Raw genomic sequence first — 21,241 nt, forward strand, 5'->3', positions numbered from 1 at the left:
AGTCGAATATATTGAACTGAATAAGTTTTCTTTACAAACATGTTTTATTTTATTTCACTTTTCTCAGATTGATTTCATTGTAATCTCAATAAGAATATGAAATATAATTAGCTAGTTGAAAATATTCTAATCTATATGAGTTATTTTTTATTTGCACCACTGTATGTTAACATAGCCTTTCTTTTTCTTCGCTTAGTACAAAGTAGTATTTTCAAAAAAATTCTGCAATTTAAGAAAATAAATAATTTGGATTACTTTTCCTGGCTACTAACTTTCACAAAGTATTTTTTTTACATATTTTTATATGTCCGTAATACTTAACTAATAAGCTTATATTTATTTTACAATACAAAATATTTTCATATTAAAAAAATCGTCTAAATCACCGGTAAAATTTTTTTTTATACCTGAATGCTCAAATAAATGTCATACAAAGAAATACATAGAACAAAAACTCATCTTCAAAGTTTAATTTAAACTAAAATAAAAATCCACAAAAGCTGCATAATAATGTCATTATTTACAAGTTATGTACAAATAGAAAGCTAGATTAATATGAAATACTTTCCGAAATTTGCACTGTTTTAAATATATCAATCTCTATTGAATATCCACAGATCAGTTTTCGCTTCGATTTACTGAACTCCCTTTAATTCAAATCTTTAACTTAGCAGAACTTAAAAACTTTTTTCTTTTTAGAAAATTTTAACTTAAATTAAAAAATTTTTATTTTAATTTAAAAAATTTTAAAATCATAGACATCTCAATTCGCTTCTTTCTAAGGTTCCGCTGTTTTCGCTTCTTGTTCGATAGTATTATTCACGTTCTCATTAGTGTTAGTCGCATCTCTCGACCAAGAGCAACTTCTTTGACCTGGAGACTTTGGCATAGACCAGGATCTGCTGGGCGACCTCCGCTTGGGCGACGTCGTTCGCGATCTTGCACGCGTGACTTTAACGGAAGTAGATCTTCCGTTGCGCCTCCTTCTGTAACGGCTGCTGCGAGACTTGGAGCGACTCTTGGAGCGACTCTTGGAGCGACTCTTGGAGCGACTCTTGGAGCGCGATTTTCTTCTGGATCTGGAGCGACTCTTGGAACGACTCTTGGAGCGCGATTTTCGTCTGGATCTGGAGCGACGAGATCTGGATTTTGATCTCGATTTGCTGCGCGAGCCGCTGTGTCTTCTGCTGCGCGATCTGGTGCTGCTCTTGCGCTTGGAACTCGATCTTTTTCTTGAGACGGATCTACTCGCCGATTTGCGGCGGCTGCGCGACTTGGACCGACTTTTGGACCGCGATCTGGTGTGACGCGAACGTGATCTAGATTTCGACTTCGATCTTCTGCCGCGACTCTTGGAACGCGAACCGCTGCGTCGCCTGCTACGCGATCTGGAGATGCTCCTGGACTTGGTTCTCGACTTCGTCCTCGTTTTCGTTCTCGAGGCTGATCTACCGGTCGATCTGCGATCCGTCCTTGAGTCTCGCCGTTCCAAATCTCGATTCACCAGATGCGTGAAATACTCGTAATACTGTCCGTTGTACAAATAAGGATTGTTCAGTGCATATGAGTTCATGTCGCATCTGGGCATGTATCCTCCCCGGCGCCTGGGATAATGATGCATCGATGAATATCCCATTGGTCTGAACATTTGCACTCCCGGATACCTCATAGGCATCCTAAGCGCGTGAAACGATCCGGGCGCGATTGGCGGTAACATAGATATCCTTGATATCGAGTCCGAGTAGTCATCAGCATAAGAAAAATCAGCTGTCGGAACAAGAGCACCTACAAAATTAATCAAAGCTGTAATAAGATACCGAAAAAATCCTATTATTTTTTTAATAAACTTTAAAATTTACCTGCAGACGAAGACGCGCCGTCATTCCTTATTAAGACACTTTTAAGCTTCTTTTTATTCGTATCTTTATCCAATTCTTCCTCAGTCGTGCTATCCGAACCGGAATTATCATTTCTTTTTCGCTTTTTCTGTGTTTTCTTCCGCTTTTTCTATAAGCAATAATGTGTCATTAATTTTTAAATATTATCACGTTTAATAGAATAAAAAACAGAATATAAATTTCATAAAATATAAAAAATATAGATATAATATATGAAGTACCTTTTTCTTTTTCTCCTTCTTCAATTTTTTCTTCTTCAATTGCTTCTCCTTTTTATTTTTTTTATCATTTTCTGAATCTAATTTACTATTTTCGTTTGCTTGATCATTCTTCTTTTCGTCTTTCTTCGTATCCGTGTTTTGGTCCACTTTAATTTCTTTTTTTTCTACTTTTGTCTGCAATAATATATATATTATTAGTATGCTCATCCTTATTTCTTTTATTGAAACCGTAAAAAAATTCTTATTTTAAGTATTCTTTGTTACTTACTTTAATTCTGTCAAACAATTCATCTAACAATCGTATGCTTTCCAACTGTCGTTGAGCTTTTATTAACTTCTGCTCTTCTCTGGCAATTTTCAGTGACACCTTGTCTTCCTCTTGCTTGCGAAAAATCGTAAGAACCTTTCGTTTTCGTTTTTCTTCCCGCTTTCGTTGTCGGGTTTCTTTCGCCACCGAATCTGCCTCTTCCTTTTTTCTACAATCAAAGTAAAAATATTTGAACAATTTTATCTTATTGGTAAAAAAAAATACAGTTCTGCAGAATTTAGAATATCTTTCTTTTGTGTCAGCTCTTACTTTTGTTCCTCCCGCCGCTTTTTTTCCGCTTCCTCCTTTTTCCGAAGTTTTTCCGCTGCTAAATTATCTTGCGCTATCAAACGTTTCCTCTCGAATTCTCGATGCGACACCGAACTATCGCTCATGTGCTTGGTCTTGTCAAAGTCGACCTGCATAGAATTATTTCATTTTAGCCATAAATATTTTATTAGATGTAGAAATAAATTCTTTCTGACTGATTTTGTCCAATCAGTGCCAGTATTTAAATCGACAACATAGCACAAACTCAAAAGAAATTCACAAAGCAGCTCGTCATCTAAAAGGATAATTTGGACACGAATAACACTATGTTACAAATTTTTATTTCTTGCACTTTTGTCATGAATTACTTACATCCGATTTAATAAAGAACGACCCTTCATGACAAAAGTGCAAAATCTTGTAACATAGTGTAATTTGAGCCAGACATGTGCACCACTATTGAAAAGAAAAACCTATTAAAAAATTTATATTAGGATTGATAAAAATGTGCCAAAAAAGCAAATAGAAGTATTGTAAGAGCTATATTAGAAATTATATTTTTAAAATTAAATATGTACCTTTATTGTAGCGGTTAATGAGTTCTGGCCATCCTTTTTTAATAACTTCATACCGCGCAAAGCGTCCATCGCTCTGACAAAGTCCATATATTCGACATATTGCACATACACATCGAAAAATATGTCATCTTCATAGCTGAACTTGTGGATGTTATTTCCAAGCCGCATCCTGGACCTGTAGAGATCCGCTGCAGGCACATCAACTCTCTTTATTGCGCCCCACTTCTTAAAAATCGTAGTAACAAGCGATTCATTCGGTGTGTTCGCACCGTCCTCGGCGAACCATTTAACCGGCAGACCGGTAATGTGGATGGTGTCCGGCCTTTCGCCGGCCTTCAACTCGTTCATATGCCTCGCATCCCTGAAGTAAGAATCCCAGCTGTGTCTAGTCGGGCAGTCATCTTTCGTCTCGGCTGCGCGAACCTTAACATTAAGTCATTCAGTTAAGATACACACTTGAAAAACGAAATTTATTATTATATTCACATTTGATCTTCGCTACCTTGAGGACGTTGGAAAAGCCAGCCAGATTCAGACGCTGCATATCCAATCTGGCCAGCACTCTTTGCAACCTGCACCGGTCCCGCAGGTCGCCCTCAAGTCGGATAAATTCCAGGGTGCTTTTGGCCACTTTCAGGGACGCAAACTCGTCCGGCAGTATGAGTGTGCGTATCTTCTCCATAACCTCCCATGTTGATATTGTTTTGCCTGTTCATAGCGCAGTTAAGTTCTGTAAGAAGCTAGCTTTACTAGAGCTGTTACAAGTGCTCGTGATTTCGCACGGATCACTTGAGATTACGGTATTATCTTCCATCAGCTGAATGCTATATGTTATTCTCCTGTTGGTAGAGAGACCGTTGATGGCAACTTGCATACACAAGCATGAGTACGCAATTATGATAGTGCGATAAATTGAAGTTGAACTAATCAATTTCGAACTAATGAATTGACAGTAAGATATTTTCATCTGTTAAACTAATTAATTATCGCTAATCAAATAAACACTGATAAATGTAACAAATCTATAAACAGAAAAACGTAAAAAATATTACAAAAGCGATATTTAATTAAGCTTACACATAAAACGCGCGCGCGCGCGTAATTAAGAACTTTGTAATAATAAAGTGTAATCTTTTACAATTTCAATGAGAAACTAATTGTTAAACATAAATTTCTTTTGACTGATATTATCTGATTAATGCAAATACATTGTAATGAGTTTGCTGTATAAAGGCCAAATTGTATTGTAGAACAGAGAAAAAAAGATAAAGAAAAAAAAGCAGAATTTATCAGTCCAACCTCTGGTGAAGAGGCATCTGGTACAGACGCCGTAATGCTTTACCTGGAGTCTTCAGTTGGGGCAGACTGACTGACACATTAACTTTGGCAAGCGGTTTCAGGTAAAGTGCACGCGGCGGATATAACGGCACGATGTCGCTCAGATCCCTACAGCTTCGAAATCGGTTAGCAACCTCACTACTGGGAGTTTCACCTACCTGCTTATTGTCGCTCATTTTCGACTAAAGCTACTATAAAAAAAAAGGACACGCTAAGATTTGGGATTAATCGGCCGAACAATTCTCACTATTTTTTTCTCTCGCGACAAACTGGCGAGATGAAAACGCCACAGTAGGGAGGTTACGTCTGACGATGCTGCTGCACTACACAACCTCGCTGTTTGACGAACAGTGCGAGATACGAATAAATAAACGTGGTAGCGATCTTCCTAGATGATCCTTGACGCGAATACGAAAGCGTTACTTTTCTTTTCCTTCCATGTCCCTGCAAAAAGCGTATTTCACGCGAAATGCTATATAAACACGACGCATTCCAAAGACACGCGACTCGCTTGCACTAAAGTAGATAGACAACGGACTCTGACTCGATGCAATGTGGCCAGACTTGAGACGCAAGAAGCAAGCATGAATGGGTGGGGGGGTTTGAGTATTGGCTAAAATTTTAACCAAGACTCGAACCATTTTAGACAAGACTCAAACCATTTGGTAGAGGTTGTTTCTACCCCTAAGCATGCAATTGCATGTGTATAAAAACTATGTATCTCTTATTTTTAGTTATTCTATAACATATTTAAAGCCTATAAAAATCGGGACGGTTGCGTCACTGTCAGAATTTATATTATAATATTCTTAAAATATATGATTTAAAACCAGAATTCTTGTTTTGTGTGAGTAGCTTCTTGAACAACAAGGTAATCCTCCTTTACATACTGAACGATTTAGTAGATTTGTGATCTCTTCAGCTTATCGTAGGATGTTGAAGTGACAAATCTGTGAACCAATTTACAATGATTAATTGATCATAAATACCAAAATATTAGCTTAATATTATATGATGCATTTGTGCTTTCATAATCATTTCAAAATTATCTCAGATTTGCCTTTCTAAAGTAATTTTAGAGTTTAGAGCTCCTGTGACAATGTACTTTCTTAAGTTAAAATATAGAGTTAAACACAGAATTTTCTCTTAATATAGTATACTCACACATTTATCAAATGCATTTTTAAAAACAGATATCTACAAATATGTATATACGTCAATAATAAATATCTCTTAAAAAAATACATAGAATACAAAATATTTTTTAGAAAAATGCAATTGCATTACAAACAATTGGCAACAATTTTATTAATACTTTCGGTACAAAGGAAGGAATTGATATTTAGAACAAAAAATATTCACATAGAGCATTGTGCATACATATCTGAAAAAAACATTAATTGCAATCACAAAATGTATATGTACACTGCCGTCTTGACCTATAAATTTGGCAAAATGAGCCGATAGCATCTATTTCGCGTTGTTATGTTAAGTATCGAAAGGATTAGTTTTGTTTCCGTAATTAATTGATAATATCTTTCAAATTAATTACCCGAAATAAATGATTCTGACCTTATCAAACGTGATAAACCCTTTCTTTTCACATGACTCTTGTTCACTGTACTTTTCTATGAGAAATTGACAATCTCGATAATCGATTCATGCGCACATAATCTCCCGAAGGATTCCGATCAACTTCCGACATAGGCCGACCGGTGCGATTGCCACGCAATCTATACAGCTGTTTCAGGTCATTGCCTTTTCCACGTGATTGATCAATCTAGGTCAAATATTAATAGCATCTCCGCATTCCACGCATTTCACGCGGCGCATCTTCAGTCTATTTATAGACGGCACACGTGCTGAATTTTCAAAACGCATAACTCAGCGAAAAATTGACGTAGCGACATAGTGGGATAAAAACGGATCTTTTCAGTTTTTTATGCTGCACATGTTTATGTACACTACATATGCTCTTATCATGACACGCATATACACACACACACATATTTGTATTAGACTCAGATAAAATTAGGATATTTTATGTATCCGAATTATTTGAATAGTTCAAAGTAAAAAAATATAATATTATCACTATTTTAGGAGTATTTCACCTTGCGAATGCACTAACAAGTGTTTTTCTACCTTCATTTCGACTCGGGTTTGCAATACCAGTTATCAACAATAAATATACAACAGAAATCTGCCGTGAATATAATATATACATGATAATATATAATATAATATTATATAACTTAATAATAATATATAAAATTATAATATGCTAGAACTCAGGTGTAAAAACAATTAAAATGCATTTTTAATTTAAAAATATTTTTTATTGTTTATTTAATTTCCTTAATTTGGGAAAATTTGTTTCGCTATTTTTCTAAATGGTTCTTTGACGCTGTAAAAAATAACAAAATTACAAAAGCATATATATATATATATGAATAGCATCTGGAACAATTTCCCATTTCTGGATAAAGAAAATTATTTACTAATTCAATTAAACAATGCATAGTTTCTTGAATAAATCAAAATTATAATAAAATAAGCCGACGCTAATTATTTGTGCTATAATGCTTATATTCCTCAGTGTTTACAAAAGAATAACGTTTTGCTCATTTATAACTTGTGTGATTATATATATATTCTGTATATACTATACAGAATTTTGAATTTCCAGACTTTAAGATTGATAATTACTACTAAACTTTAATATATATTAGAATGCGCTCTTTCATATATGTGTATCTATTATATTACATTACATATTACATTACATACACATTGCTGACTACAAGAAAGATTTATTACCTTTTCTTTAGCGCTGTCTGTAATTTGTTAATTTTAAATTACAGATGTATCGATTATTGCAATTAATGTCTCTGCTGATTTTTCAATTCACCTAGTTTTACTAAACCAAAGAAACTTTTGTCACGTTGGAAAAGAGTGTATCTCGCTGATGCAACGTCTTTCAGGACTAAATGATCGTCTGCGTGAAGAAGAGTTACTTGGGCTGAAAAACAGGAGCGACTCTTGTGTCCCACACCAGGACTATAAACCTAAAATTTGCATTTATTATTTCATGCTATATACTTATATTTATTATTTTATATTTTTATATAATTATTTAAGCTAACAAATCTATTTCGTTATCAATACTTTGTCAATTGTACAGTATCAAAATGTATATTTTTCTTTAGCTTCTCAATCCTTACCATACACTGTAGAATAGGACTGCCGTTCACCAAAATATGGAAACCGTTCTCGTCGTGCTGGTCCAAGTAATGAATCTGCGCGTATACCAGATACAATCCCGGCTCGCGCACAGTGAGTTTACCGTCGGCGGCAAGTGTAAAATGGTTGTTCATGCCTAAATCAGCCACCCAGTTGCTCGGCTGCCAGGCCTTGAAGATGCCGTTGTTATGTCGTGCTCTGCCGTTGCCAGTATGCTCATCCTCCGCCGAAAAAAGCGCGCTGTTCGCTCCGTAGTGAATCGCGTAAACCTGCCGTGGTGCACGTAAATGTCTTCAGGTTAATCTTCGACGAAACTTTTTCCCGCCCACTTGAAAATTCTAATTCACGATTATAATTCTTTGCATTGTCATTTGAGTATCGCAGAATTTTTTATAAACTTTTAAATTTTTCTATAAATTTTTTTTTTTTTGAATTTGTTTGTACGTTATAACTTTGTTTATAAATTAAATATTAAACGTTCATACATGAATGGGTCTACGTATTCCAGTTCTATTTCCTGCGGTGTCGTGACGTGCATTTCGCCAATTGACTCTTTCGCTTAGAATCTCCGTGCTTTTGCTCGTGTCGTGCCTGTCAGGTTGATTAATTTCTCCGCTTAATTGATCATCATGTACTGAAAGAGCTGTCTCCGGATGAGCGTGGGCATGATACTTCTTTGGTGGATGTCTGTCTCGAAAAATAGTTGCTTTAATCTATATAGTGTAATTTATAAAGATCACACCACAAAAATGTGTTTTTCTTTCTTTTAACTACACGTCGAAAAAACGAGAAATTATATATGAATCTTTACATTATACATCGCAAAATACACATAATTTCTTCATTTTTGTCGCATTTGTCATAATCTAATATGCGATAAGAAGCTTTTCGATGGAAGATTGTTTATTTTACATGCTGGATACTTACGGTGTTGAATTTCTTCTAGAATTGTCATTTCTGTAGCTCTCACCACTTGCTCTGGACCTATATCCAGGTATCTTATGACGTCGCCTACCGTTTTGATAATTAGATGTATCCGTCGAAAGGTCGTCGGCCATTGTACGATCGCTCACAGATCTCTTCGATTTAATATTTTCCTTAATATTATTTGTACTTGCAGCATCTTCTACGATATCACGTTTATATTTTTTGCTGTTAGCACCACTGATCTCATGACTTGATTGTGTTTTGTGTTCTTTCTTAAGATGTTCTCGTTCATTATTTCTATATACAATAAATAAAATGCAATATTAGTATGCCAGGCTTATAATAATATATACATTATATGTCGTTAATAATATAATTTTTATACTTATTATTTTATGTAAATTTACCAAATTTTTTTTACAATATCGAAAACTACAAATGTGTTATATTTTTGTTCTTTTTACTTTCAATTTAACTTATAAGAAAAAATATCTTTAGTCCCTTACTTGTGATTTTCTCGTACGTTTTTCTCAAACTCGTCTCCGCGCTTTGCTTCGACTTTGCGTAAAGTCGATAATAATTCGCTGATAGTTTTATTGGAATCGAAATGCGTAGATATCGGCATCGGCGATGTAATTTCAGTTAGTTCTGAACTGGAATTATAAGTCAAAGGCGGGTGGTAGTCACCGGAATAGTCATGCGTTGCTGAACCATCGTCATCGTAATTGGAGTCATAATCGGCATTATCAATGTCTGCCTCATCTGGATCATTATCTTCGGATGACTCTTCGGCGTATAGCTGTAATATGCATATTCATAGAACAAATTCACAAAATATATATACTTCTATGCATAAAATTTTTTGTAAGTGATTAAATTACGCAGATCAATCCATATATAGTAGAAGTTAATCAATAGTCAATAGTCAATGACTAATCAATAAGTTTTAATTAGACAACATTACATCGCACGAGTTAAATAGGAATTATTTATTAATAGCAAATATTCAGTATAAAGCAAGGCATTTATAATCAGCAATTGTGGTTTGATTTCCTTTCGAACGACAATTAAAGTAATTATTGTCTAAAAGCAGCGTGAACAATATTCTGTGTAATGGGAAATTCCGCCGGAAATGGACCTATGTACTATTGGCTTCAACAATTTTAATTACAAATTTTTCCAAAACTTTAACAATTTAACTGTAATTTTTTTATCAGTAGCATAAAAAAGCAAGTTAAACATTTAATTGTTAAATTTTATAATTAACACTAAGCAGAAATTATAAGATATACTGTATTTATATTTTATTTGTACATACAATTCACACATATTTTGAACTAACAAAATGCAAATCCAGTGGTTTGTCTAACTTTATTTATTCTCACTAAAGAATAAGGTTATCAAAGCGGATGGATCGCACTAAAGGTCCAAGATAAGTAAGTATACATTAAAGATATATGAAGATCTATACGAAGAGAGTGCAATGACCTTGTTTCTTTAGGAAGTTTAAACTTCCTCAAGACGGAAAGTTTCATACATCTAATTACTAAATTAAAATTGCAACCGCAGAACAAAAAAAATATAATTTGCCTTTTTAATTGAATAAAATCCAGCAATGAAATCGAATAAAATCCAATAATAAGCACTTACTTGTTCCTCGAAAGCCTTCAATTCGTCCATAAGATCCCGCTGCAACAACTGATGCTTCAAGCTCTCAAAGTTCCTCTTCAGCTGCTCGATTTCGCGCTTGTTCAACAGCGAACAGCTCAGGTACCAACTTGTAACGCCGAGGCAGAGTACAGAAATTATAAGAACGGCCACGCACATAATTCTGTTCAGTCGCAGTCGCGATCTCTTGAATCCTTGCTCCAGATCGGAGTGCGAAATGTTTAAGTTCTCCCGCGAAAAATTCAGCAAGGTTCTTGTCTCTTCTTTCGCTGGAACGTTGCTTATCAATCGTTGCTTCATTTTTACCGCACTGCTTTCCTCTTCTGGCAACACAGGTGTCATCGCAGAAAAATCGAACAATTCAGCGGAATTACTTGGCCTGTGTAAGTTTGGCGGAACAGTTTATACGCTCGTACACATCGTGGTCAGCAATACGTTGAATGTACAACTCACCTTGCATTGATTTTGCGAGATAAGTCAAAAAAATTTCTTTTCACGCGTAAAAGGTCTGCTGCGCTGTGTTAAATCCTTTGTTTTTCTTAAACTTTAACCGACTGACACGTATGGCCTGCATAGAATATTGGTTTTTTTACTATAAATGTTTTTTCAAAAATTATTTTAAACGTTTAAAATTGAGTTCAAGGTTGTATTTAATTATAAACGTACCGAGTACTAGAAGATTTTGCATATTTTGGTTTTCAATCAGCTACAAATTCTACAATTTTTTTAAAAGAACAACCTAGCATTAAAAGAACAGAAAATTGTTTTTTAAATAATATTATTTTTCTTATATTTCTCTTAATGAATATAAGATGGAAAATTATACTGTGCCGAGATGATTATCATTGCCGTGAAAAATATACCAGAAAGAAAAAAGTATTGAAGAAATTTATGAAAAATTTATCACGTTTACGAAACATATACGGTCTATTTGATTGCACATTTTTAAAGATTTATGATATAAAAGGATGTTAAATTATCTCGCACTGATCCTGTTTCGCTTTAAAACCTGTCCGGCGAGTTTTTTCCCCTCTAAAGACAGAGAGCTATAAGAGGACCTCTTTCTAGCCTTTCTCTCTCTTTTGTCTCCAGCTCCTTCATTTTTCTGCACTCTCATTCTACGATAGAAGTGGAGTACAACTTATTTTTAAAAAATAAATAAAAATATTGATTTAAGAAAGTTTTTTTTTCTAGATATATAAAACCTTGCAAATGCAAACATTTAAACAACAGATAATGGTAAAAGATAAATTTAATAATCTCGCAATTTTGATACAAGGTCCAATCTGACCTTTATTTTCCACTGTAGATTTATGTGTGACTCAACGAGTATCGCTTCTAATTATTTCACGATTTATATTGTATTTGCATCATTTTTATCGAAGAAATATAAAAACAAAAATTTATTTTATTATTCAATCTATAAATAAAATTTTCAGACTATCTCTGTTATATATTATGTTCAACAATGTTGACACTTTTATTAATTTATACTTATTGAACATACAAATTAATTACTCTATTCTTTAAATTGATTTAACACTCAACGAAAAATAAAATTTTTTAATATTTAAAAAATATATACTTTTGCAAAAAGTTTTACCTTAATTTCTCTCTTTGCTTTATAATTCAAGATATACTTCCAGACTTGCACAGTTTTTATGTTATTGTGTTTATAATTTATTAATTTTAATTACACTTCCATTCACATTTACTAAAATAATTTAGCATTTCTCGTTTCACAAATGCATAATTCTGTATTTATAAAATTCACTTTTTATAAATTTCTGTAATTATCACACACATATATGCATATATATATGTATGTACACACATTTACTTGTTAGAAAACATAGAATATATTATATAATTTACATCAATAAAAATAATCTCTTATAAATATATATCTAAAAATGATTAATATGTGTGTTTTATTATTAATTCTCAAAGCACTCACAAAGCTCGAAAATGCATACTGCTGACAATGCACATCCGTCGCCTACGATCGGCGTAAGCATACTGAAGAACAGGATGAGACACATCCGTGTTTATCATCGCAGCGCCTTCACTCTTATTAAACAGTATAATATAATGCTGTATCGTAATATTAGATTTAAATAAATGTATGCGTTAAACGTGAAAGCATTCAATTATAATAATTACAGCGGTATTACTATTTATATTAATTCTAAAAAAATTTTCTAAAAATTCAATACAATTAATTAAAAACTCACCACCAAATATGCTACAAATGTAATAATACAAATTAAAATTTGAAAATTAAGAAAAGGTAGAAATAAAAAAATAAATAGGAAAATTGTGATTATAAATAAATATTGCAAAAAAACGCAGAACTTTACGCTGTTTACACACCTGCAATCTTTTAATTACATTTACTCTGCTTTTTGAGTTAGCAACAAATGTGAAAAGTACACGACGCAACTAATTGTAAGTCGTAAATTATATTTATTTCTAATATTTTCTACTTGGAAATATCTTCTCTTTAATACATTTTTACATTTAAATTAAAAGCACTAACTAGATCTTAAGTACTTTAAATGCTACGTGAGTCAATGCTTGTTCTACACATACTTTTCACTCCCGTAGTTGCCTAAGAATTTGTTCATGATGTTACAATACTAAACCGATAAATAATTTTGAAAACATTTTCAAAATAATGATAAGAATTTAAAATAACATTGATTTAGCATTGATTTAGAAATGCATTGATTTAGAAATAAGAAGTAATAATGTTGCTTAATGTTTAATCTTCTTTGAACAATCTCTTGAAAAATCTATAAAGAATTCTCTTTATCTCTTGGGTAGACATTTTTAATTGTCTTAGTTATATGTATATAAGAAACATTTTTTATGCACAATAAAATAAGTTTCAAAAATATTTTAATTATTTGTAATAAAATAAACTTGAGCAACAAGTATTTGTTAATTATAATTTCATTATTATTAATTGTATCACATTGTAACAACAAAAATAAGAAATTTACTAGTTATAATTTTTTTATCTTTTTTTCTCTCTTTTCTGTCTTCATTCTCCTCTGTTTTTTCTCTCTTTTTCTCTTCTTTCTTCCTCTCTCTCTCTCTTTCTCTTTCTTTCTCTGTATTTCTCAATGTTTAGTGATATCATAGTAAACCAGCGATAAAATTCCTTCCGATGAAGGATCTTTTCCTGGAACGTGCACAGCTGTTTGATTCGCATGAAGTGTACACGCTGTTGAGAAATTAAATAATTCCAACATGACATCACACACGGCCGTCTGCGCTTAAAACTTGGTCGTGAGACAAATTAAAGTAATAAAATAACCGTTTTCTAGAATTAATCTAATGCTCTATTACTGTTAATTTTATTACAATCTCATATATCGCAGCATTTATTTATTTGTTAATATTATGTCTTAAAAGCATTACACTCGTAATAATTCACGGATAATCGAATATTTGTATAAATAATATTTTATGATTGAACATTGATTAATAAATAGTAATTCGCTCGACATTATCTGCAAAAGATAGATAAATGCACTGCAATTGAAGTACTTTAACTTTATATCGCGTTGGAAATCCCATGACTAACCGGTAGTCATCTAATGCGCGGGTGAACGCAAATAATTACAGCTGATTTACGCTTACCATCATTGCGGGCATTTCTCTAAAAAACAAAAGTTTTTAAAAGAAAGAAAGAAACAAATATGGTCTACCAGTTGATCGGAAGTCTTTTTTATCTCTTTCTCTATCTCTTTGTTCCACATTTTACGCGTTTGATTGACGCATGAGATATCCAATTACATGCATTTAATACATTTTCAGGGCATCGCATGATGACTAATTAGTATCACAGTTACAGAATTTTTCTTAACGTGGCATTAATAACGAGGTCTTACGTGAGCTCTTGTGACGTTAAAGTACAAAATCGTGATAAAATAACATTTTGCAAAAATTGCGATGAACTTGCTATGTATAAGCTGTATAAAGTGTACTGATTTTGACGCAATAAACAAATATCTAAAAAATAAATGAATTTATAGAAAAACATTTGTACAAAAATAATGTCACTTTAATTTCTATGCGGGGCAACCTGTAACAGATAAAAATTGAAATTGAAAATCTCCTTTACATAAATTAAAAAAAAAAAAAAAACAATTTTATTTCTCAAAAATAAAATACTATACATATATCGATAAATCGAGATATATGAATTTTTGGACCCACTTTCTAAGAAATAAATTTTTGTGTATCTTAGATAAAAATTATTTTATCTAACGAGAAATTATTATATCTGTTTTTGTCTGCTTAAAAGATAGGAACAATGTTACAAAAACTATGATAACATTTTGTAACAGAATGTTGTACATTTTTCTGTAAGTAAATATAAATTTTTAATTCATACATTTATCTAACAGAGATAAAGTTTAAAAGTAAAATAACATATCGGACAGTGATACCTTTCCTTTAGAGAATAGATAAAGAATTTGTCTGATTGTCTTGCCGATACGCGTGCCGATACGTGCCGATGTGTTAGCAAGCACTGGTAACAGTCTAAAATACGTCACTAACTATAGTGTGGCGTTGCTGTCGCTTCAACAAGCCGCAGAAGTAAACAAAAGATCTGTAGCGTCTCATTCGGGCGGGTCTGCTTCGTGAGTGTGGTGAATAAATAACTGTGGTCGATGAATCGCGTGGATTCACTTCATTAACTCGTGAAGAACGGCGACAACATCGTTCAAGTAAGTACACACGTCTCTTAAATTTATTTAAGAATTATTTAAGAATTTATTTTTATTAAATATTGCTGAATCACATGATATTTTGTCAAACTTTTAATTTTTTAAATCGTCAAAGCTTAAACATAGATATTTCCGTTGAAAGTAACGGATTAGACTTATTCAAGAATTTCGTTTTATAAAAGAAAAATTTTTAAATATGATAAAATCGTTTTCCTCAAAATTTTTTTAATTTGAATAAATTAAAAAAAATATCTCTTGTGTACTTTTAGTTAAAACAATACATTTCTTAAATAATTTGACAATTTACAAAATTATAAATTATTTATAATTAAATAATTGTTTACAAAAGAACATACAAACTGAAAATTAGATTACAAAAATTAATTTTTATTTTAAACTTTAATTAATTTTAACCTGCAATACTTAATAATATTAAAATGTAATTCAAACACGTGGTTTCAAAATATTTTAGAATTTGCAAAAATTATTTTAACATATAAAAAAATGTATCAGAATATTTTATAAAATAAATTATCCGTTACGAACACATAAGCAACATGCAAAATTAGTATTATTTAATTTCTAAAATTACGAGAAACAAAGAAAAGAAAGAAAAACGAAAGAAAAAGAAAAAAAAATCCAGAAAAGAAAGAATGTCCAGGTGGAACACAGCGGGAAAAGTTATATTGTGAACAATACTCACGAACAATACACGTTCCGAACACACTCAGGCACAAGCGTTTATATTCTATTTAAAAAAACAGTCTCTTGAATATCCTAATCGCCTACCTACCAATATATAGGGTGTCTACGAGGTGTTTTACGAAACATATTTTTTTCAAACTAAATATGTTTTAATGTTAAATGTTTATGTTTATTTTTTTCTTCTTTGAAAAATATTTTAGGATTTATAAAAAGTATTTAAACATATAAATTTATCAAAACGTGTCTTAAGATAAATTATATATTACAAACACATAAACGACGTATAACTACTGCTAATTTTTAAAAATATTAAGAAATATTTTTACATTGTAAAATTTGGCGGAAAAAGTGTTATGTCGTAAATAATGCGTTTTGAATACTCAATTAGGCACAAGTGTGCAAATTTTATTGAAAAAAAGAATCATTTACGCTTTTACATATTTCAGCTACCTGTTGACAACCAATATACATGATGCTTTTAGGAAACATTTCTTTGAAACAAGCTGTAAGCTATATAATAATGCCTTTATTTTTAATTATTTTTAATTATTTTAATTATTTAATAATTTAATTTAAATAAATTTATGGTCATTTAAAACTATGAAAAAAATTAGAAAAAGTTTATCGGCTTAAAGCAAGAAAAATCAACCGAAGACTGAATGCAAATAAGGCAGTTATTTAAATATATTTAGTCACACTGTATATGAATATTTCTGTCCATTCTTTTCTTTCCATTTCCTCCGATAACTTTTAGGTAAAAAAAGGACAAGGTCATTAAATATAGATTTAGATTTTTGCGCACTTCTAAGACCTGAACCTCTCTTAGAAATTGATATTAGAATGGTGACTTTTCTTTGACGCAGCCTCTAGGCTTCTTTTTAGGCACAATATTTTTCCGAATACCGTAATGCATAAATTTAGTAAAAGTTGGCGAAAAAATGTCTAACAAAATATTAATTATTAAATAATAATATAACAATTAATATTACACATCTAAATATCTAATTGTTTATGTATTTAAATATCTATATATATACTATCCTTTAATTTACGTTAAATATATTAAATCAAATAAATTATTATCAGTATTTGTTTTACATTCCATTCACTGGAGCTGATATTTATTATTTGCTTGTGGGCGTACCTTAGATATCAGATGTGTTGTATTTGAGGTCAATAACGTGCGCGTTTGTTACACATGTACCAAACTCGTAGATAAACGTAGTGATAAGAAAGAAAGCAGACTGGATTTACTTTGAAAATTGACCGAAAGATGTAAATCCTAGCTTTGCTGTAATGTAAATCAATTTTATATATCGTAACAATGAAAAATCACGTTTGCAGAAATCTGTATGTATAATAGAAAACTCGCTCGAATCCGAAAGTTGAGATTAGAAAGGCCACCTGTGATAATTAATTGCAGATGTAACAATTCATGCCGAAAATATGTTTCATAATCAATTAAAGGTAAAATTTCATAATTGATAACATGATCTCTTTATCAATTAACTTAGTAGCAAGCTATGGAAAATAGAAATAAAAATTTAATACTTAGCGTAATGTTCCCACTGTTTCCATATTTCAGGCAAATTGCGTTGAATCAAAAGATGATAAATATTTAGAAGAGAAATATTTAGAACAGAAAATTAATTGTGAAATGTCAAAAGAAGATGTTGAAAACAAGCAGAACCTGTATAAGAATTGCAATTGCAAAATCAATACAAATTTGCAAATGCAAATAAATTTTCATAGCGCAATTTCAAAAATCTTAATAGCACTTATCTTTGTCTCACAAATTGTCATATGTTTGATCGGAGTGATATATGTCGTGGAAACAATGTTGAGCAGGCAAGAACATGCAGTGCAAATAGCACAAGAAGAGCTACAAGTTTTAAAAATGCAGGTAAGATCATTTTCAAAACTATTCATATTTCCCGCGTTAAAAATTTTAATCTTTTATCTCTTTGTCTTTTGATCTCATCAAATATGTTTACTGTGTAATTGGAACGCGATTAAAAATGCATATGACTCAGAATAAGCGTGGTATCGTAATAAATATTTTAAGCTTAGCGAATTCATCGCTTCCTTTATCGCATGAAATATGCACGTATGAATGTATCATGAATATCATAAACATTACGTGCTCGATTTTCTGTTTTTTAGTTAATTTCGAAACTTCGAAGTTTGACAAGTCTTCGAAGCCTTAAAACTTGGAAATTTTAAAATTAAATTCCAAGTTCTGAAGTTGACTTCGAAGATGTCAAAAGTAACAATCCTAATAAATAATCTATAACAGTCCTTTAATAATTTATTTAATTTCATAGAAATTGAATGCTTTTCCAACGTCAGTCGCATCCAAATAACAATATTATTCTTCATAAATTAACATTAAATCAACTTATTTTTATTAGAGTAATGTTTCCATCTTTCAGAAAGGATAAAAATTCATCTGTTTAGCGCACTATTCTTCTTCCGTTTTTAGATGCAGTTTGTGCTACAGTCTACACATTACACAAAATCTGCACAACATCCAATCTCAAATAGCTTCAAACAGCGATCAATGCGCACATATTCTAACAATTATAGTAACTCAATCAAACCTTTCACTCACAAATTCTCTAATTCATCGCCAAATAGGTATAAACGTGATGCTGACATCTCCACATCAAAGCCTCATTATGATAAAGCGATTGTTCCATTTGCACCGAATCAAACAATAAATTATCAAAAAAATATCAGCACTACTTTAAATAACACGAAATCATCGGAAAAATTTAGAAACAAATTGATTGCCAATTTGACCAAAAAGAAACAAAACTTACGGCATAATTGTAACACGACATTATTGAACGCTAAAATGCAAAATCGCAAGACGGCGAAAGATGATATGAGCGGTAGTGACGCGTTACATTTACGGAGAAACCAAAGAAAGAGAAAAGACGGGGAAGAGAAAAAAAATAAAAAACAGAGACAGAAGAAAAAAAGGTGCAATCAACGCACGCAATTAGGTATATTTTTTCTTATAAGTTTTAATATTTGTAAAAATTCTTTATTTTTACACACTTTTATCATAATTATTTTTTATTTATTTTAAGAACATTTTTAGAAATTCAAGAAATATTATTCCGTTTTACAGGTCCACTGATAGCTACGTTTATCGGTGAAGTGCCAGAACAACAGAGTACACCCTCAGGTATTTAATAGTAAAGATGAGATAAATTATTCTAATACTTCTTATTGCATGTGTATGAAACTTACACAAGGAAATAAAAACTTTAATAAAACAAATAAGAATCAAAAAGCGCAATCCTCGATGCGCACATTCAATTCATTAAAAAAACATTGAATTATATCAAATTGATTGAAACTTTTTTATCACAATTTATCAAAAAGCTTCTATCAAAGAACTCGTCTTTATGCTTAAATATTTTTACTTAGTATCAATGATAAAACTTATGTAGCATTTTATATTACATAAACGATGATTAGCATCTATTGGACCATGGATAAAAAGCAATCAAAGTTATAACTTCGATTTTGATTTCGATAAGTTCTATTTGGTGGAAAACAATAGGGCAATAGAAGTGAGCTTAAATGGGTTATATATGATTCTTACACAGGTAAATTTTCCTGTCGCAATAATATTTAATTGTTTACTGTTTCTTTTTCATTTATCATGCATAAAAAATACCTGTTGCAGATTTTTTATGATGGAAACGCAATAAATCACGCCTATTCGATATTGGTAAAGTCTGAGGGTGCATCCACGCCACAAAAGCTCAGTGAATGCGCTGTTGCTTCTAGTCTTGATGGAGTAACATGTCATACAAGTGTTATAACACATTTACGGAAAGGCGACAGACTGCTCATACAGCAACAGCAGGGCAACAGGTGATTACAAATATATAAATCAAACATATTTATTATATATTTGTTATATTTTATGCTTTTGTCTAGCTTCGTTTTCCCAACAATATATCAGAAATTTAAATAGTTTAAGACATTTTTTAAATGTTTTTATTCTATTATAGTTACATGTTTTTTTTCTACAAAATGTCTTGTTAAAAAAAGATTTTTTATTATTTCTACGCATCTAGACATTTCGGGAAATTATAAATTTTCTCTTTATCAATTGCGAGATCTGGACTATTATTGATTCAAAATGCGCGACCTTTTATGTGAAATATTAAACATATTTGACATCAAGTTTTGTACTTTTAGATATATTAACTTACGACAGGGATTGAGTCGAGTACAACTCGTACTGCTTAGAGAAGATAAAGCACTCAACGTCCATGGTTGTGATTAAGTCCATGGTTGTGATTAATGTAATTAAAATCAAAGAACTTAAATAAGGAAACGATTAAGTTTAGCGATTTGATTTACAGATATCCTATGTAAGCATTTGACGAAGCGTATATGACTTTAGTGATAAGAGTTGCGCCGATAACGTACATTATCGTTATTCATGTCACAATATCTGAAAACTGTAGATGTAAAAATATAATATGAACAAAATTAGATACGAGCCGCTCAAAAACCAAACTGACCAGCTCCATCAATTTATTTCATTTATAAAAAATTAAGCATCAACCATGTCCTTTGGTAATAAAATTGGAAGAATTGCAAAAAGTGGAGCTAATCAGTTTGGCTTCTAAGCGGCTCATATGTCATTTCTTTAGAAAAGTAAAATTTTGAGGCTGAGACAAAAGAAAAGAAAATAATAATTAATTATATAATTACAAAAACGTAAAAAATGCAATGTATAATTGCAGTCTGATTGTTTTCATTAATTTGTTTGTCTATAGATTTTTCTATAGATTTTCTATACCCTTTTTTTACTTAATAGAACACGTATGTTTCAATACATTTTTACTCAAAGAATATTTTCTTGCGAATAAAATGTAGATTCATTTCAGAAATAAAATAGATTACACATGTGATGTTATAACAGTATTATGCATAATTAGTGAGATATGCAAGTATGATTATTGCTCATGCGTTTTAAAATAAAAATTAAATATTTTTTACACTTTTGTAAAAATAGAAAGATCGAAAATAGCTATAAAAACGAAGTTTTATTATTTTTATACGCACATTATGCACAGTTAGCTATTAAAATAACATGACATACCAATATAATAAGAATATAAAACATTGTAAAAAATATATAAATAATTGTAATAAAAGATTACTAAGATTTATACATGTACTATTATTTGTAATAATGCATTTTAAGATGTGTGCATAGAGAGATTTTAAGATTTGATAAATATATTAAATTTTTCACTTTTATCTTATTAAAAAATTTTTTTTAATTTTGAATTTTATTCCTGTGTTTGTA

The 21,241-nt window shown here is 31.3% G+C and overlaps 3 protein-coding genes across 19 annotated transcripts; 1 reads left to right on the forward strand and 2 right to left on the reverse strand.

Moving 5' to 3' along the window:
- Positions 1-25: 25 nt before the first annotated feature.
- Xe7 (A-kinase anchor protein 17A) lies at positions 26-5,193 on the reverse strand. 6 transcript variants are annotated; one of them, XM_067360480.1, is made up of 9 exons: positions 4,860-5,193; positions 4,617-4,720; positions 3,777-3,982; positions 3,275-3,697; positions 2,697-2,845; positions 2,388-2,595; positions 2,120-2,293; positions 1,860-2,007; positions 26-1,785 (listed from the first exon to the last, which is right to left on the reverse strand). In XM_067360480.1, exons 3-9 carry the CDS (start codon positions 3,954-3,956, stop codon positions 779-781), a joined length of 2,289 nt encoding a protein of 762 aa, XP_067216581.1. In that variant the 5' UTR covers positions 3,957-3,982; positions 4,617-4,720; positions 4,860-5,193; the 3' UTR covers positions 26-778. The 6 variants fall into 6 exon arrangements, with proteins under 6 accessions (XP_067216581.1, XP_012225166.2, XP_012225165.2 ...); XM_012369743.2 differs by having other exon boundaries at positions 3,777-4,004; XM_012369742.2 differs by having other exon boundaries at positions 3,777-4,113.
- Positions 5,194-7,483: 2,290 nt separating this feature from the next.
- On the reverse strand, positions 7,484-12,701 carry LOC105673825 (TNF superfamily member 12 eiger). 11 transcript variants are annotated; one of them, XM_067360484.1, is made up of 9 exons: positions 12,408-12,701; positions 12,054-12,205; positions 11,117-11,568; positions 10,433-11,018; positions 9,289-9,581; positions 8,783-9,079; positions 8,341-8,542; positions 7,837-8,124; positions 7,484-7,680 (listed from the first exon to the last, which is right to left on the reverse strand). In XM_067360484.1, exons 4-9 carry the CDS (start codon positions 10,790-10,792, stop codon positions 7,495-7,497), a joined length of 1,626 nt encoding a protein of 541 aa, XP_067216585.1. In that variant the 5' UTR covers positions 10,793-11,018; positions 11,117-11,568; positions 12,054-12,205; positions 12,408-12,701; the 3' UTR covers positions 7,484-7,494. The 11 variants fall into 11 exon arrangements, with proteins under 11 accessions (XP_067216585.1, XP_067216589.1, XP_067216591.1 ...); XM_067360488.1 differs by lacking the exon at positions 12,408-12,701 and having other exon boundaries at positions 10,433-10,829; positions 10,904-11,018; positions 12,054-12,385; XM_067360490.1 differs by lacking the exons at positions 11,117-11,568; positions 12,054-12,205 and having other exon boundaries at positions 10,433-10,829; positions 10,904-11,018.
- Positions 12,702-15,036: 2,335 nt separating this feature from the next.
- Positions 15,037-21,101, forward strand: LOC105673806 (uncharacterized). Of its 2 annotated transcripts, XM_012369714.2 has the most exons (9): positions 15,061-15,192; positions 16,344-16,402; positions 17,242-17,364; positions 17,483-17,800; positions 18,380-18,905; positions 19,034-19,090; positions 19,387-19,517; positions 19,598-19,788; positions 20,119-21,101. In XM_012369714.2, the coding sequence occupies exons 3-9, from the start codon at positions 17,344-17,346 to the stop codon at positions 20,204-20,206; spliced, it is 1,332 nt and encodes a 443-aa protein (XP_012225137.1). In that variant the 5' UTR covers positions 15,061-15,192; positions 16,344-16,402; positions 17,242-17,343; the 3' UTR covers positions 20,207-21,101. The 2 variants fall into 2 exon arrangements, with proteins under 2 accessions (XP_012225138.1, XP_012225137.1); XM_012369715.2 differs by lacking the exon at positions 16,344-16,402 and having other exon boundaries at positions 15,037-15,192.
- Positions 21,102-21,241: the final 140 nt, after the last annotated feature.

Source organism: Linepithema humile, chromosome 8 (assembly GCF_040581485.1).
Source record: "Linepithema humile isolate Giens D197 chromosome 8, Lhum_UNIL_v1.0, whole genome shotgun sequence".
Taxonomy (NCBI): Eukaryota; Metazoa; Arthropoda; class Insecta; order Hymenoptera; family Formicidae; genus Linepithema; species Linepithema humile.